We start from the raw sequence: 19,362 nt of genomic DNA, 5'->3' as shown, positions 1-19,362 counted from the left end.
CAGAATACAGGGTTAAAGGCAAGATTCTTGGCAGTGTGGAGGAACTGAGGGATCTTGGGGTCCATGTCCATAGATCCCTCAAAGTTGCCATCCAGATTGTTAGGCTTGTTAAGAAGGCATATGTTGTGTTGGCTTTCATTAGTAGGGGGATTGAGTTTAAGAGCCACGATGTTATGCTGCAGCTCTATAGAGCCCTCATTAGACCAAACTTGGAATAGTGTGCTCAGTTCTGGTCGCCTCATTATAGGGAGGATGTAGAAGCTTTAGAGAGGGTGCAGAGGAGATTTACAAGGACGCTGCCTGGACTGGAGGGCATGTCTTATGAAGAAAGGTTGTGGGAGGTTAGGGCTCTTCTACTTGGAGTGAAGAAGGATGAGAGGTGACTTGATAGAGGTATATAAGCTGTTGAGAGGTATATATAAAGTGGAAAGGCAGATACTTTTTCCCAGGGCAGGGTGGAAGGAGGTTAAGGTGAGGGTGATAGGCCAGAGTGGGGGTGGGGGCGGAGAGGTCAGGAAGAAGATTGCAGGTTAGGAAGGTGGTGCTGAGTTCGAGGGTTGGGACTGAGACAAGGTGGGGGAAGGGGAAATGAGGAAACTGGAGAAATCTGAGTCAGATACATTAGGGACATTTAAGCGACTCTTGGATAGGCACATGGAAGATAGTACAATGAAGGGTATGTAGGTGAGTCTCACCTCAAAGTAGAATAAAAGGTCAGCACAATATCGAAGGCCGAAGGGCCTGTACTGTGCTGGACTGTTCTATGTTCTATGTTAAAACCCTTGGATCTGGCCATCAGGAGCTGGTGACTTGTCCACATTTCGTCCCAATAGTTTATCAAAGCCTGTTAAAACATTGATTTAATGCTCTGATAGCTTTGATTTTCTCCATTGGATAATATGAGTAATTTGCTGTTTGACGAACCTGCTTTGGCCAGTTAATTCAACACTTTCACCTCTCTGTAAGGGTTGGAGGATTTGAGCTATAGGGACAGGTTGAATAGGCTGGGACTATTTTCCTGGAGCATTGGAGGGTGAGGGGTGACCTTTTAGAGGTTTATAAAACCTTGAAGGACATGGATAGGATAAATAGATAAGGTATTTTCCCTGGAGTGGGAGAGTCCAGAACTAGAGGGCATAGGTTTAGGGTGAGAGGGGAAAGATATAAAAGAGACCTAAGGGGCAACTTTTTCATGCAGAGGGTGGTACGTGTATGGAATGAGCTGCCAGAGGAAGCGGTAGAGGCTGGTAGGTGGGACTGGATTGGGTTGGGATATCTGGTCGGCATGGACGAGTTGGACCAAAGTGTCTGTTTACACATCTCTTTGACTCTATGACTCTATAATTAACATTCATGAGATTCATTCCTGGGATGAGAGAGCTGTCCTGACGAGTGATTAACTGGAGGAACAAAGAGTGATCTTATTGAAACACATACAATTTGTAGAATTTCAGCCCCAAAGGGGGAGTCTGAAACCTCTGGACCACAGCTGCAGGATAACAAGCTGGCCATATAAGACTGGGATGGCAAGGGATTTTTTCACAAGAGCTTGGGAAAAGTCATAGTGTGAAAGTAAGGGATTGCCCCCTTAAGACTGAGATGAGGAAACTATTGTTTTCTCCAAGAAAGTGAGGGGGGTGGGGGGGTGGTCTTTAAAATTCCCTTTCTCAAACGTAGATGCAGAATCTTAAGGCAGATGGAGATCGATTCTTGACGACCCAGGAGGTGACGATTATTGGAGGATATGCAGAAATGTAGAGTTGAGGTTAAAATCAGATCAGCTATGATCTTGTTAAAAGGAGCAGAGGGCTCAAAGGGCCGAGTGGCTTACATTTTTTTTTTGGTCGTACATAGGAACAGGAGGAGCCATTCGGTCCATCGACTAGCCCCACCATTCAACATAATTGTGATTGATCGAACACTTCATGCCTTTTACTCATCTAGTCTTCATAGCTCTATATCCCATTGGTAATCAGAAATCCATCAATCTCTCCCTTAAACATACTCATAGACTGAACTTCCACAGCCCTCTCGGGTAGAGAATTCCAAAAGTCTTCTCATCCCATACCTGTGCAGCATTCCCCTTATTTATAAATTATTTCTCTTGGTTCCAGACTTCACAATATGGGGGAGCATTTCAGTTGCATCTACCCTGTCTATTCTTTCAAGAATTTTGTACATTTGTTGGGGATTTTCTCATCTTCTACCCCAAGAGGACTGTGGAGGCTCAGTTATTGAACACGTTCACGTTTGCGGTCAGTGGAGTTTTTGGTACTACAGGAATTCAGGGTGGGGAAGGTTCAGTAGATTAATTTGTGGGATGTTGCAGCAAAGTTGAATATCCATGCAATCTACTCCTTATATTTTGAAGTCAATTGTTTTATAATGTACGTGGAGAAAGTGAGGTCTGCAGATGCTGGAGATCAGAGCTGGAAATGTGTTGCTGGAAAAGCGCAGCAGGTCAGGCAGCATCCAGGGAACAGGAGAATCGACGTTTCGGGCATAAGCCCTTCTTCAGGCCATTCCTGAAGAAGGGCTTATGCCCGAAACGTCGATTCTCCTGTTCCCTGGATGCTGCCTGACCTGCTGCGCTTTTCCAGCAACACATTTCCAGCTTATAATGTACGTGGTTTTGTGCTGCCTGGGATCTTTCCAGTTAGGCTTCTGTTTGAATTTTTCAAAATCCCTTCACAGCCAAAAGACAGAGGGAAGCTCCCATCAGTGTCAACTTTACTTGAGTGGGGTGGTTTTGGGGGGGGTGATGTTGCATGGCAGGCTTGTGGTACATAATTGCTGATGATTCCAGTGTTTAGAAAAAAAAATTGCATCTAGTCCATACTCTAAGGAAAAGGGGAAGACTTTAATTTTGTAAAGAAAACACTTAAGGAATAAAAGAGAGGGGGTTAAAAACTCAACACTGATGAACACTTTCGAGAATATGCTGCTCTGGCCCAAAACATCGATTCTCCTGCTCCTCGGAAGCTGCCTGACCTTCTGGGTTTTTCTAACACCAAACTCTCGACTCTGATCTCCAGCATCTGCAGACCTCACTTTCTCCTACTGATGATTTGGAGATGCTGGTGTTGGACTGGGCTGTACAAAGTTAAAAATCACACAACACCAGGTTATAGTCCAACAGGTTTAACTGGAAGGACTAGCTTTCGGAGCGCTGCTCCTTCATCAGGTGGTTGTGACCTGGTGAAACCACCTGATGAAGGAGCGGCGCTCCGAAGGCTAGTGTGCTTCCAAGTAAACTTGTTGGAGTATAACCTGGTATTGTGTGATTTTTTAATCTCCTACTGATGAACACTTCATGACCTGCAATGCCATCATAGGACAGGAGGTGGCAGTCAACACAACAGTGTACACCTGAGATGGTTGCATCATTGTCCCTTTGTTGATTTTAATTGTGATTTGCTTGTAGCTGATAATAATCAAACCTGAGGTCCTACTGATAGGATATGAATAAATTTGCAAAGATTGATCCTGCTGCACTTTTCCTTGTTGCTTTTTGTTCTTTTGTCATTTTTCAGCGCTGTCACCTCATCCATAGTCAGAACTCAGTAAGGTGGAGAAGATTCAGATGAGATTCACCAGGGTATTGCCGGGAATAGGGGGTTTGAGTTATAATGAGGGACTGGATAGGCTGGCACCTTTTTCCCTGGAGCGTTGGAGGTCAAGGAGTTACCTCATAGAGGTTTATAAAATAATCGGGGCATGTACTGAGTGAATGGCAGGCGTGTTTAACCAGGATGGGGTATTTCAAGACTATGAGGCATATTTTTAAGGTGAGAGGAGAAACATTTAAAAAAGACATGGGGGAAATTATTTTTGAACAGAGTGTCATTGATGTGTGGAATGAACTTCCTGAGGAAGTGGCATATGTGGGTACAATGTTTAAAAGACACTGAGATAAGTCCATGATTAGGAAAGGTTTAGAGGGATATGGGCCAAGTGCAGGCAGGTGGGACTCATTTAGTTTGGGATTACGGTCAGCATGAATTAGTCGGACTAACGGATCTGTTTCTGTGCTGTTTGAGTCCATGACTCTATCTCAAAATGCAAAGAGCAAACAAATTGTCTGGGTTAAACTGTTACCCAATCTATAAATAATCAGTGAAAATAGAGTCATAGGGATGTACAGCATGGAAACAGACGTTTCAGTCCAACTTGTTCATGCCAACTAGATATCCTAAATTAATCTAGTTCTATTTGCCAGCACTTGACCCATATCCCTCTAAACTCTTCCGATTCATCTACCCATCCAGCTGCCTTTTAAATACTGCATTTGTACCAGCCTCCACCACTTCCTCTGGCAGCTCATTCCACAAACACGCACCACCCTCTGTGTGAAAACGTTGCCCCTTAGGTCCCTTTTAAATATTTCCCCTCTCACCCTAAACCTATGCCCTCTAATTCTGGACTCTCCCACCCCAGGGAAAAGACCTTGTCTATTCACTCTATCCATGCCCCTCATGATTTTATAAACCTCTATAAGGTCACTGCACAGCCTCTGATGCTCCAGGGAACATATAGGTAGATTTCCTCACTGTGCCCTAATACTGTTATCAGTCTAGAAACTGACATGACAACATAAGGAATTGACTTTGCTAATCTTTTACAAAGTAGAAAATTCAGCATTCAAACATTAATTTTTTTTTCTATCTGTTTTGTCATGATGAAAATATAAACCAATCACGATGAACTCAGGCTGAGTTTAAACGTCAAAACTGTTAATCTATCTAAACCCAGAGCGAGCTGAGTGTCAAGTCACATGATGAGAGAATCCCCTACACACACACACCTGTTGCTCCTGCTGTCATCAGGCAGGTCATGGTCAATCTGTGTGTGGGTTGGAAAGTAAATCAAGCTGGGAGTGTTTGATGGTGACAATGTTGAGAAAGCTTTACTGCACCTGTCCTGGGGGTGTTGCTTGGGGATGGTGTAGAGGTAGCTTTACTTTATATTTAACTCCATTCTGTCCCTGTCCTGGGAGTATTCGATGGGGACAGTATCAAGGGAACTGTACTCTGTATTTAACAGTATTACCTGTACCTGTCCTGAGTGTGTTTGGTGGAGACTTTGTTGAGGGAGCTTTACTCTGTATGTATCTCCCGTACGTACCTGCCCAGGGTGTGTTTGATGGGAGAGTGTACAGGCAGTTTTACTTTCAGCTTAAGAGATCAGAGAGAGCTTTACTTCTGGTTTAAAAAGAATTGAGTCAGCTTTACTCTGTATCTAACACCGTGCTGTCCCTATCCTGGGAGAATTTGATGAGAATCTGTGTTGGAGGGAGCTTTAACCTCAGTTTAAAAAAGTAGAGGTGGCTTTGTTTTCCACTTACTTTTAGTTTAAAGGGGTTGTGGCTGCTCTGTTCTACGTGTTGTTTCTGTCCCGGGGTGCGTTTGATGGGATGGTGCTGATGAAACTTAATTTTCAATTTAAAAGAGTAGAGGCAGCTTTACTCTGTATCAAACCCTGTGTTATACCTGTGCTGGGAGTGTTTGATGGGGACAGTGCACAGGACACATTACTTTCAGTTTATAAGAGTAGATGGAGCTTTACTCTGCATTGAACCCTGTGCCATATCTGCACTGAGAGAGTCTGATGGGATATTAAGTCCTGAAAGGGAAGGCAGCTCCAAGCAGTAATCTTCAATATTCTGTGGAACAGAAATTCTTTCTTCCTCTCCTCTTCGATAAATATCAGATATAATAACACCAGGCAGAAAAACATTGGAGGTATTAGACTATCTTTGTAAAAGACCAATATCTGCCTGGTGCACTCTGTGCTAAATTGCATACCACAGTGAGAATTAGGACAATTGGTCTCTCGTAATAAGTCCACAACAGACCCAAAACCTTAGGAACAAATGTCCCTCCAATAATCATCTCAAATTCTTCAGAAACTGTCCCAATTATTTTACCTTAAGAAGTTTGTGTGATTTTAAAAAAAAAAAATGCAGATTCCATTTCTTTGATGGGGAAACATGCAAAGGAAGTGGCCAGATAAAACACCAGCAATTGCTGAGTTAAAAGGTCTTTTTTTTTGCTCACGTTTTGCAGAGACAGATAAGTGTCATTGTGGATGTTTGATGGTTGTATGGTTAGGGTATGGTGTTAACTCTGTGCCAGAACGAGGCAGGATGCTGTATGGAAGGAAATTGTGGTGTTCTTTATGGAGCGATAGACGAGGGGGTTTCATACCACAAAACGATGCTTACACTGCCATTCTGTCATGTTTCTCAGAACCAGCTCAAATCACTCCGCAGACAATAGAGCGCTCCAAGGTGGTGCTCGTGTTGACAAATGCAGCAACCAGTTTGCACACAGCAAGATCCCATAACAGAATGGAGACACAGTTGAGGGGATCTTGTGGCACAGAGCTGAGATGTCACCTTTTTTGATAGAACCGTAAGTTATCTTGAGAACGTGACTAAAAGAAGTTCTGGAATTTACTTGTTAATGAATTGAAACCTGCAACCCATTCTAAAAGATGAAAGACTTAACACGTGGATTAGGTTTGTTCAATATATCGTTTTAATTGCATGACACTGTGATCTTTTGCTAGAAATTTTGTGTCTTATGGTCCTTCCGCACTAGTTACCTGACGAAGGAGCAGCGCTCCGAAAGTTAGTACTTCCAAATAATCCTGTTGGACTATAGCCTGGTGTTTTGTGATTTTTAACTTTGTCTACCCCAGTCCAACACTGGCACCTCCACATCATATCTGAGAAAGGATTTACTTGTCACAGCGGGAGTGCCGCAGAAGTTCACTGGGTTGATAATGAGATGGCAGACTGTCTGACAAAGAGGGATTAGTTCAACTGGTCCTGCATTAACTAGAGTTTAGAAAGATGAGATGGGATTTCATGGAAACGTTTTAGGGTGAGACAGACAAGATGTAGGGAGGATGTTCCCCCCAGTTGAGGAGTCACATCCTGAGATGACACAAAGTAGCAGTGAGTGGGTGTCACAGTCTCAGGATATATGGCAGGCCATTTAGAACTGAGGTGAGGAAAGATTTCTTCACTCAAAGGATAGAGAAGCTGTGGAATTTTCTATTACAGGAGTCTGTGGGAGCTAAATCACTGAATGTGTTCGGGGAGACTAACAAATCTTTAGTTAATAATGGAGTAAGAGAAAGCAGGAATATAGCAGTGGATCAGCCATGAACATGGTGGACCAGGCTCGAAGGGCCGAATGGACTACTCCTGCTCCTAGCTTTATGTTCCTAAATGATTGGCCCACTCATCACTACTTTGTGTCTTCTCAGGATGTGACTATCATTAGCAAAGGCCAGCCATTATTGGCCATCCCATAATTAAATGTCATGAAAGGTGAGGGTGAACCTTCCTCTAAGAATCCTCCATTCCACATGTTATGTACCTTTAGAGGGCAGTTAGGAGTCAACCTCACTGGAATGGGACTGGAGTTACATACGGATTAGAATAAATAAGATCTCATAAGAACTTAAGAACTAGAATCCTACAGTGTGGAAACAGGTCAGTTTGCCCAACAAGTCCACACCGACCCTCTGAAGAGTAACCCACCCAGACCCATTCTCCTACTCTATTAGAATCATAGAACATAATCCCTACAGTGTGTAAAACAGGCCCTTCTGCCCAACAAGTCCACACCGACCCTCTGAAGAGTAACCCACCCTGACCCATTCTCCTACCCTATTACTCTATATTTACCCCTGACTAATGCAGCTAACCGACACATTCCCGAACACTATGGGCAATTTAGCATGGACAATTCACCTAACCCGCACATCTTTGAATTGTAGGAGGAAACCGGGGCACCCGGAGCACACCCACACAGACACGGGGAGAATGTGCAAACTCCACACAGACAGTCACCCAAGGATGGAATTGAACCCGGGTCCCTAGTGCTGTGAGGCAGTAGTGCTAACCACTGAGCCACCCCAAATAGGAGCAGAAACTTTGCCCATCGAACCTGCTCCACCATTCAATAAGATCATGGCTGAGCTTTTCATGGACTGAGCTGTTCCTGCACTTACCTGCTTGCTTACCATAACTCTTCATTCCCTTGCTGTTCAAAAATCTATCTTTGCCTTAAAAATATTCGATGAGGTAGTCTCAATTGCTTCAGTGGGGAAGAAATTCCACAGATTTACAATCGTTTGAGTGAAGAAGTTCCTCTTCAACTCAGTCTTAAATCTGCTAATTCCTCATTTTGAGGCTATGCCCCTAGTTATAGTTTCACCCATCAGTGAAAACAATCTCCCTGCTTCTATCTTATCCCTTCCCTTCATAATTTTATAGGTTTCTATAAGATCCCTCCTCACTCTTCTAAATCCCAATGAGTATAGTCCCAGTCTACTCAATCTCTCCTCGTTAGCCAAAGCCTCTCAGCTCCTAGTGAACCTCCTCTGCACCCCCTCCAGTGCCAGTACATCCTTTCTCAAGTAAGGAGACCAAAACTGCACGCAGTACTCCCCTTCTGAATTCGTGAACCAGTTGATTTGTTTGACAATCAACAGCATTGCATTTTATTAGCTAATTCGTCTGTTGTGGAATCACTTTACTAGTTCCACCCTCTGATTTATGGATTTTCAAAACTGAATTTGAATTGTCATTGTGCACAAACTAACACTTTTGGAAACTCCATCTCACAATCACACACCTCTCTAAAATTAAAGAATTAATTTTAATCTTAATGTTGATGAATGAAGGTTTCTTGCTGATATACCTATGGCCTATTGTAACACCAAGGCAAAATAATGTGTGCCAGGTCTAAAATTCACTGCCTGTGAAAACAGATCATTACAAGCAGTGTAGGGAGGGGGGCACCCACTATCAGAACATGACAAACTGGATTCAAGGGGTGTCTGAGGCAGGGTGCCACTGAAACAACAAGATTCCTGCTCATCATCTTGTCACTCTTGCTGGTGAGTGCACACATACAGGCAACAAATGAGGGCAGGCCGTGATGCCTTCCATTGTTGAACTGCCAACTACTATTTATCATCGAGGTTGAAACATGAGAAATGGACAACTGAAAGTGCACCCTGACGTGAGTCAGCACCTTCAGCCAGGGAGAGAAGTGAAAAAATAAATTCTCAATCGTAGGCAAAGCTCACATTATTTAGTACAGGTTGCTGCATGCACCCAACTTTATAAATCCTTGCCTTGCATGGTCTGGATTAATCTATTTGAGCCCACAATACTGCCAAATCGAGAAAAGTATCAAAGTCCTGCTAAAGTAAATTATAAATATGACTAAATACACGTAACCAAGAATTACGTGCAGTCATTTTGTCAGCAAGGCAAAGGGTTTGTTTTATTTTTGATTGAAGAGACTGGAACTTTTCAGGGACTCAGCTCCACTTACCCACCCGCTCACCATAACTATTCATTCCTTCATTGGTCAAAAATCTATCTTCACCTTAAAAGCAGTCAATGACGTAGCATCAACTGCGGCACGGGGCAGTCAACTCCACAGACCCACAAGCCTTTGGGTGAAGAAGGATAGAGAATGTGGAGGCAATGGTAGGGTAAAGGTCTTCAAAGATACGAAAGGGCTTAAGGGGATGGATGTGCAAGAGACATTTTCGCTTGTAGTGAATACCAGAACTAGGACCTGCATGTTTAATATGTAAATAAATAGATCCAATCAGGAATTGAACACAAACTTCGTCACCCAGGGCAGGTTGCAATGCGGAACTCGTTACCACAGATGGCGGTCAAGGTAAGTAACAGATATATTTAAGGGGACACTGAATAAATATACAAGGGAGAGAGGAATAGAGGGTTGTGCCAAAATGGGTGAGATAACATTGTAAGATGAAAGTGGGTGGGAGGAGAGCTGTGTGTACAAAACACTACTGGCATCGACTGATGGGTTCAATGGCCTTTGCAATGCGGGGACTCTCAGATGAATTCCAGGAGATGAGCCAGCCACAGATGAGTCAATGTAAATGGCTGAGTCGGCCAGGAGATGAAAGGAGTAAACAATCTCCAGGAAGTGAGGGCTGCCTGCTGGCATCCAGCAGCTGAGATAGGTGGCAGCCATTTTGGGAGCTGTTGCAGTTTTGCCAAATTAGGGCAGGCAGCTCCTCGGAAGGCTATGGAGGTGGACAGCAGCCTTCCCTCAATGTGAGATCAGACCAGCAGTCAGCCATCGGTGTTGACACAGGTCTATTTCCAAGACAACAGCAGTGAGACTTAATTGGGTTTGACACCGAGGCTGAGAGCTGTGCACACAACTGAGATTGGGCTGGCCGGAAACAAAACAGAACGGTGAATGAGATGCAGGAAGAGATAGAAACAAGATAACGGTGGAGTAGGCTTCTAAGCTGGAGCTCATCTGCTCTGTCCTTTTTCTTCTTCTTCTTCGTCTACCTTCTTTCCCTTTATCTCTGTAATTACCTCCAAACCTCCGACCCATTCAGTGTCGGAGAGTGGAATTTGCACAGACTCGAGGGACTCCTGGCCTAAAAGTGATGCCCAGCGCATACTCTGTGCTTTAGAACTTTAGGATTGTAATGCTGAACTTTTACCTTTATTTCTTTATTTTTTTCTGATTTATACTAAAGATTCAGTCCCTCGGTACCTCCATACCTAACATGGCATCGGAAATGGTGACTGTAAACCTTTTGCTACACTCATTATCCCTGTATTTGAGTACCTGTGACAATGAAACCTAATTCTGTTTCTAAAAAGGCTGCTATATTAAGGCTTTGCCTATTCCCTCCTGCCTAACAGTCCTGCACACATTCAAAACTGCTCCTGAGGAGTTAGGGTTCTAAGGTGATCTCTGAAGCCATGAATTTTAAAGCTTCATCCACACTGAGTCCCAACACCATGAAGCCCCTGCCCCTGTTTCTGTGTTCAAGGGTCTGCACACTGTTTGGGAGCAAGCTGTATGCTCAATGGGCACTTTCTGGTATGATTCACTCCCTCCACCAACACCTACAGTTGTGTGGACCACCAACAGGGTACATTGGGTTGACTCACTAAGATTCCTCTGCCAGCGCCTTCCACTGACCTCCAGCACTCAGGAGAACAAAGGCTGCAGACACCTTACCAAATCAAAGCTCCCCCTCCAAACAACACATCAGCCTGACTTGGAATCATATCACTGTTTCTTCCAGTGTTGCTGAGTCAATATCCCAGAGTTCAAGCGATGGGAAGTATTGAGGAGGTGAAGCTTTTAATTCTCCTAGAGACTATGGACTGATTTGTGGGATCAGGGAAGATAGGACTGTAGTGGTTCAAGAAGGCAGCTCACCACCAACACTCATGACATCAACCATGAGTGTATTAAATGACAGAGCAGGTTCGAGGGGCTGAATTGCCTGCGTCTGCCTCTAGTTATATTCTTATGTTCTCAGAGGCAACTGGGAAAGAGCATTAAACCAGCGATTCCCATATTCCATGAACAAATTAACGCAAACTCAGTTTACCTATGACTACTGACCAGGAAAGATTAAGAAGGCTGTGAGAGTGAAGTACGAGGATCATCACTTCAATCTTGGGGAGGGGGCTGGTCAGGACCACACACATCCAATTAACCAAAAGAATTAAAGTGTAATGATTCATGATGTTATTTAGGACATGGGGATCCACATGCTTCACAGATTAGAATCTGGCTTCTGCTGCAGCAAATAGAGTCATAGAGATGTACAGCACAGAAACAGACCCTTCAGTCCAACCCGTCCATGCCGACCAGATATCCCAACCCATCTAGTCCCACCTGCCAGCACCCGACCCATATCCCTCCAAACCCTTTTTATTCATATACCCATCCAGATGCCTCTTAAATGTTGCAATTGTACCAGCTTCCACCACTTCATCTGGCATCTCATTCCATACACACACCACCCTCTGCGTGAAAAAGTTGCCCCTTAGGTCTCTTTTATATCTTTCCCCTCTCACCCTAAACCTATGCCCTCTAGTTCTGGACTCCCCCACCCCAGGGAAAAGACTTGGTCTATTTATCCTATCCATTCCCCTCATAATTTTGTAAACCTCTATAAGGTCACCCCTCAGCCTCTGACACTCCAGGGAAAACAGCCCCAACTGGTTCAGCCTCTCCCTATAGCTCAAATCCTGGCAACATCCTTGTAAATCTTTTGTGAACCCTTTCAAGTTTCACAACATCTTTCCGATAGAAAGGAGACCAGAATTGCACGCAATATTCCAAAGTGGCCTAACCAATGTCCTGTACAGCCGCAACATGACCTCCCAACTCCTGTACTCAATACTCTGACCAATAGAGGAAAGTATACCAAACATCTTCTTCACTATCCTATCTACCTGCGACTCCACATTCAAGGAGCTATGAACCTGTACTCCAACGTCTCTTTGTTCAGTAACATTCCCTCGGACCTTCCCATTAAGTGTATAAGCCCTGCTAAGATTTGCTTTCCCAAAATGCAACACCTCGCATTTATCTGAATTAAACTCCATCTGCCTATTGGCCCATCTGATCAAGATTGATGAAGAACTAAAAAGAGACTGTACCTTATCGAACATCTCAAAGAGCTTAGCGCTGGGTTGATGGATGGTGCAGATGATGGTCCTCCCACCTTGAGCGAGTGACTTCATCAGTGATACCACCTGGAAACAGGAGGCGCTATCTAACCCACTGCGGTGGAGGGGGACAGAGAGAGACACACACACAGATATATCAGAAATACAGTTACATTGATAGGTATCATGGTAAACACAAGCAGCTATTTCGATGCCTGTTGCTCCCACTGCATAGCCCCTGGTTCAGACCTGTCACTGACTGCCCACTCACCAGTTTCCACAACACGCTATTCCCTCTGCCTCACCTGCTTCCCAGTAGGACTTCCCTTCTGCTTATGGCCAGTCGGCTTCGGTATGCCATGATCCCATCTCCCTCCATCCCACAAATCAGTCCGTAGTCTCTCGGAGAATTAAAAGCCTCACCTCCTCGATACTGCATGTCACTAATTGCCCTTGAGAAGGTGGTGGTGAGCTGCATTCTTGGAGCCACAGCATTCCATGGAGGGTAGGGACTCCCACAATGCCCTGAGGGAGGGAATTCCAGGATGTTGACCCAGTGACAGTGAAAGAACGGCAGTACATTTCCGAGTCAGGGTGGTGAGTGGTTGGGAGAGGCCCTTACAGGGGTTCCCATGTATCTGCTGCCCTTGCCCTTCAAGGTGGTATAGGATGTTGTTTTGAACAATGACGTCAAACGGATTTTGGGAAGTTGATTTATATATCTGGAAGCTGGAGAAACTCCATGGCCCTGGTGACGGGACATTAAGATTGGTTAGACCTCCATACCCCGAGAACCATCCCTGACTCACCATCCCTTCCTCACTTCAGGGCCTGAGTGGATCATGCCTCTGTCCCACCTCCTCGAATCACCATCCCCAACAACAAAACATGAAACTGTAACTGCTTCTGAGCTAGTGGTAATCAATTTATCAATACTGCCTCTTTCCTCTCATGCCTCTTCAACTCGTAACCCCTGAGAACTGTCCTGATGGAAACATTCTTTTTTCCAGCAATGCTCAAGATCTGTCCAACACAATGACTTAATCTGGTGTTTGTAATGGGATCAGGGTCACAAAAGACCAGGAGCATCAACCCAGAGCAATCTCCTGCCAATCTGTGGTTTGCCACTCCTGCTCCTTCCTGTTGCTGACATCCCTAACATCCCTAACCACGGTGGCCCAGTGGTTAGCACTGCTGCCTCACAGCGCCAGAGACCCAGGTTCAATTCCCGACTCAGGCGACTGACTGTGTGGAGTTTGCACGTTCTCCCCGTGTCTGCGTGGGTTTCCTCCGGGTGCTCCGGTTTCCTCCCACAGTCCAAAGATGTGCAGGTCAGGTGAATTGGCCATACTAAATTGCCCGTAGTGTTAGGTAAGGGGTAAATGTAGGGGTATGGGTGGGTTGCGCTTCGGCGGGTCGGTGTGGACTTGTTGGGCCGAAGGGCCTATTTCCACACTGTAATGTAATCTAATCTAATCCAGGCACAGGGTGGTGGAGAGTCTTGAACAAGATGTAAGTTCCTGCTGACCTAAGCCTCACCTTTATTTTAAAGCTTTCAGAAGCTGAAACGAAACTATCAGTTCCCCCATGACTGCTCAATCACCAGGAAACCGGCTCTTTGAAATTTATTCCATGCTCCTCCTGTGATTGTTCTTCAAAAGCCCGTCTTTTCATTTTGACCATGGTTTTGATCATTCTGCTTGTATTAATTTTTGTCCTGTCTCCCCTTGAGCATTTTTCCTTTGTAAAGCCCTCCTGAGATTATCTTCTGTTTGAGCTGAGCAGCACAGTGATCGTTCCTGCTGCTGTCCAAAACTTTTTCGTTGAAAATTGCCAGAGAAACAATAACATGGAAAGAGACAGATGGGCCAGCAGAGATTAACTCTGATGACTCATTCACAGTTTTGATCTGGGACTGAGTCTTCCCACACTGTTTGTAACACAGGGACAGATCTTTCAGGCATGGGTTAATGTGGGAAACACCTTCAGTGCAACATTTCTTGTAGGAGAAAGTGAGGACTGCAGATGCTGGAGATCAGAGTCGAAGAGTGTGTTGCTGGGAAAGCACAGCAGCTCAGTCTGTGTTCGAGGAGCAGGAGAGTCGACATTTAAAGCATAAGCACTTCATCAGGAATGAGCTTATGCTCGAAACGTCGACTCTCCTGCTCCTCAGATGCTGCCTGACCAGTTGTGCTTTTCCAACACCACACTCTTCAATATTCTTTGTATCCTTGCTTCGGAATCTCCCCTCCTGTCCTCTGAAAATCCTTTATAGCTATCTTGGATAACTCCACTTCTGGTTTCTTGTACATCCTCGTTTTTAATGATGGGTACAGTCATTTAAAAAGCTTTAAGTTCTGTAATTACTTCCCTAAACCTCTCTGCCCCTTTAAGACACTCTTTGAGACGAACTCCTTTGACCAGGCCTTTGGTGTCAGCCACACTGGGGATTCTCCTTCGGAGGCCTGATGTCAAATTTTCGTTGATAGATGTTGATTAAGCCATCTCAGGAGATTTCGCAGTGTTAAAGGTGCTACAAAAACGCACGCTGTTGTTAACCACAGTGGCTCAGTGGTTAGCACCACTGCCTCACAGCACCAGGGACCTGGGTTCGATTCCAATCTCGGCTGACTGTCTGTGTGGAGTTTGCACATTCTCCCCGTGCCTGCGTGGGTTTCCTCCAGATACCCCGGTTTCTTCCCACAATCCAAAGACGTGCAGGTTAGATGAATTGGCCATCCTAAATTGCCCATAGTGTCCAGTACTGTGTCAGTTAGGTGCATTAGTCAGGGATAGGTATAGGATAATAGGGTAGGGGAAAGGGTCTGGTGGATTACTCTTCGGAGGGTCGGTTGGACGTGTTGGGCCAAAGGGCCTGTTTCCACACTGTAGGGATTCTATGATTCTAACTATTCAGAATACCTGTGACAAATCAACATCTCTGCTCTGTGGCACTGTGCCCTCTAGGAGCAGTTAACCATCTCCTGCAACACTGCCCATTAGGGTTACCATGGTTACACTATAAATCAAATGGCATGGGGGATACGTTCAGACATGGCACTGTGTGCTGTCTGAGTCAGTGCTGGCACTTACTCAACCTTCCAGTGGGACTGAAGGGAGAAACATGGAACAGGCAGTGAGCTTTAAACAAAGAATGCAACTCCAAACCAGTCCAAAGGTATACAGTGTATGTGGGTAGGCCATGAGAAATTGCCCATGGTGTCCAGGGATGTGGAGGTGAGGTTGATTAGCCAGGGGAACTGCAGGGTTACGGGGTGGGGGTTGACTCTGGGTGGGATGCTCTTTGGAGGGTGTGGACCGAATGGCCTGCTTCCACACTGCAGGGATTCTATAATTCTATGAATGGCTGGCTGCCTCAGGTAGCCTGTCCCCAATCCCACCCCTGCCTCCCCACCCACCCCGCAAGGTTAGTGGGACGCATCCTCCGTCTTACCTGGTCGGCTCGTCAAAGAACATGACAGGGGGATTGTTGACAAGTTCCAGGGCGATGGCCAGCCGCTTGCGCTGTCCACCAGACAGAGAGAGAGTCCGCGTGTCTGAGCAGTCGAGGAGACCCAGGGCTGTCAGGATTTCATTTACCTTGAAACAGGGGGCAAAGCGTTAGAAGCAGGCAGCAGTGGTGACAGGATCATACAAAAACACGCCATTCAGCCCATCAGAACTGTGCCAATTAGCTTCACTCCCATTAAACATCACCTCCTGAGCCTCACTGACTCGTGGGCAGACTCATTGTCATTTTTATTGTAAGCTCATTCTTTTACTGTTACTACACTAACAACCGAAAGATTGTGAGTGGGCACAAGACTGAGAGTACAACCATTCCCATCTTGTGTAACAGACTATGAGGACTTTGGAGGAATCCTGAGCTATCGACAGAATTCCTCAACATAGACAAACCTGTTTTGTCAATCTATAATTCGAACCCTCACCTGAGTATGAGCTGTATCTAAGAGTCTCCCCCAGTCTGTCATCAGAACAGAAACCTCCTGCTATGGCTCACCAAAGGCTGCCTGACTACATGGAAAATTAGGAGATTTCCTAATTACCCTCCTGAGTGATTCTTTAAGTGCTATTTATTGATGTTGTGCTTTTTTTCTGTAAGTACCCCAAAGCTTTGATGTTAAAATGTGTGCTCAAACCTCTCTGAGAACTGACCTCTCCTAAACTCCGTAAATCCGCCCGGTAAACTCGGACAGCCCTCTGAGACCTCCAACTCTTGCACACCCTCTATCGATCACTCACTGTCGCCAGGCGTGCATTCAGTGACCTATGCCCTTAGCTCTGAAATTCCGACACCTCTCTCTCTTGCTTTAACAATACCTCTTAAACTACCACTTTGACCAAGCTTTTCTTCACCAGCCCTCATGCCACGTAAGAAAATGAGAAACAGGAGCAGGAGTAGTCCATCTGGGCCATTGAGGCTGCTCCACTATTAAATAAGATCATGGCTGATGTTTTCATGGACTCAGCTCCATTTACCCACCCATTCACCATAACCCTTAATTCCTTTACTGTTGAAAAATCTATCTAACTTTGCCTTAAAAACATTCAACGAGGAAGCCTCAACTGCATGACTGGGTAGGGAATTCCACAGATTCACAACCCTTTGGGTGAACCTGAATCTGCTCTTCCTTATTTTGAAGCTACGCCCTCTAATTCGAGTTTCACCTGCCAGAGAAACAACCTCCCTGCTTCTCTCTTATCTATTCTCTTCATAATTCTATATGCGTCGATAAGATTCCTTCTCATTCTTCTACATTCTACTGAGTATACCCACCATTTCTTTACACCAGTGTCTTTTCTTCAACTTCACAAAATTCCTATGAAGCCCCTTTGGACATCCTATTATTGTTAAAGATGCTATGAAAATGAATTTTTCTGAGAATATTGCTTTGCACTTTTACAGCAACAAAGACCAAATCTTCATCCTCACAGTAGGATCACAGTAACCTTGCAGGTCACTATAGGCACTGGGCAATACAAAACGCAAGAGAGTGAAAAGGAATTGGTTTACAATTCCTCTTCTGAGATTTCTAGACAATATAAAAGCAGCTGAAATATTATGCCAACATTGGCTTTCATGAGTGGGAATGTGTCATTATCAGGAATATAGGCCAATGTAATATTCCTTTTTTGTTGGGTGCATCCAGTTTAGAACAGCATAACATGGAAAGAGGCCATTCATCCCATTGAAGCTGTGCTAGAGCTATCTAATGGATCACATTTCCCTAGTATTTAATCTGATTATCTTTTGGAAATTCTTAATAAATTGATAAATTAACGATTAATGAATTGAAAAATTAATAAATTGACTGGAATCTTCTTGTGATATGGTGCAGTTCAGATCAAAAAACTTATTCATTGCACATAAAGAATCTCATTTTACCCTTTTACCCTAAAAGAAAAATTGTACTTCTTCACTTTATTTCTGTGGTCACTGTAAAATACTATTAGCACACTACACTGATGTCGTGAAATAATCCCATTAATTGGATTTTGTAATTAACACACTTCTGATCATTGCTCAAAGTCAGAAGTCACACGGCACCAAGTTATATTCCAACAAATTGATGTGAAATCTCAAGCTTTCCTGAGCATAGTCCCTTCATCAGGTGAAGTCAGCAGCGCTGATTTCAAATACAGCTGTTGGACTATAACCAGGCGTTGTGTGACTTCTGACTTTGTCCACCCCAATCCAACATCGGCACCTCCATATCCTGATTATTGCTGATTACACAAGTGTACACTTCCAATATTAAGACGATTTTTGAAACTTAAAAGAAAGCTTGTTTTGTTCAACATTATTAATGTGACCTAATATATGGGTCCATTAAAATGGTCTCATTAATTGATGTTTGTAACTATATTTAGAAGAAACGTTGTCCCTTGGTGTCAGCAAGCGCAGCTGGATATTATTATAAATGGGTGTCCCCTGGGTACGCATCTTCCTGTCAGTGGAAATGGTTTCCCGTTATTTATCCTATCCCTGGGTGGCTGGTTTGGAATGCAGAGTGATGTCATAGCGGCTCAGTTCACAAGCAAGGTCCCACCTTCTCAGTCTCTCGCCTTGCCTGAGGTGTGGTGAGCCTCAGGTTAAACATCTCCAGTTGTCTCCATCTAGTGACAGAGCAGCCGTATGGTCCTCTGGAACTCTGACTGCTCTGTCGTTATGGCAACTCCGACTACTCCATCCAGGATTTTGAACACCTCTGTACAATCTCCCTTTCGCCCCTCTTTCCTCAGGAACCAACAATGCTAGTCACTCGATGTGACTGAACTCCTGCATCCCTGCTCCAATTCAGGTCTAAGATTTTGACAACCTCTCTAAAATGCAGTGTCCAGGACTGAACACAATGCTGCAGGAAGGTTTCAATATGTGCTCACATCACACTGAGCTCTCTCACAGGAGCACTAATTAATAAAAGACATTGTCATCCAAAACATTACCAACTACTTCAGGGACTCAGAATAGGACTGGAAATTTGCTGCAGCATTATTAGACAGTAACAATCCAGGTTAGAAGCTCCTCTGACATTTAGCAGGTCTATTTTGGTGAAAATACATTTGCGCATTTCTTGAATTCAATTTTCCAATCCATTATTCAGAGATGTGTGCAAACAGCTTCACTACTGGTGTGATCAAACTAACCTGAGGCCAAGTCTATTTCAAATTAAATTACCAAAAGGAGTTGATGACTCACCAGTTCCTTTTTAACTTCTAATCTCTCCTTCAGCTTGAGGTGCACCGATACCTATAAAAAAATAAGAATAAATTCAATAGAAAAGGACGTGATTGCAATGGAAGGGCTGCAGAGGAAGTTCACCTGGGTATTGCCTGGG

At 44.4% G+C, this 19,362-nt stretch overlaps 1 protein-coding gene across 4 annotated transcripts in view; it reads right to left on the bottom strand.

The window, feature by feature from the left end:
- The window catches only part of abcg4a (ATP binding cassette subfamily G member 4a), a 148,781-nt gene that overhangs the window by 24,770 nt on the left and 104,649 nt on the right, over window positions 1-19,362 (bottom strand). For all 4 annotated transcript variants that reach the window (XM_043676571.2, XM_043676572.2, XM_043676573.2 and 1 more), the window contains exons 5-7: window positions 19,224-19,274; window positions 15,957-16,102; window positions 12,494-12,617 (exon numbers count right to left, since the gene is read on the bottom strand). In XM_043676571.2, the coding sequence (XP_043532506.1) occupies window positions 12,494-12,617; window positions 15,957-16,102; window positions 19,224-19,274 (321 nt within the window). The remainder of the gene's footprint in view (window positions 1-12,493; window positions 12,618-15,956; window positions 16,103-19,223; window positions 19,275-19,362) is intronic.

Source organism: Chiloscyllium plagiosum, unplaced genomic scaffold, assembly GCF_037043375.1.
Source record: "Chiloscyllium plagiosum isolate Xiang-an unplaced genomic scaffold, Cpla_swu_hap1 HiC_scaffold_29, whole genome shotgun sequence".
NCBI classification, from domain to species: Eukaryota; Metazoa; Chordata; class Chondrichthyes; order Orectolobiformes; family Hemiscylliidae; genus Chiloscyllium; species Chiloscyllium plagiosum.
This window is presented reverse-complemented; position numbering and strand designations above follow the sequence as displayed.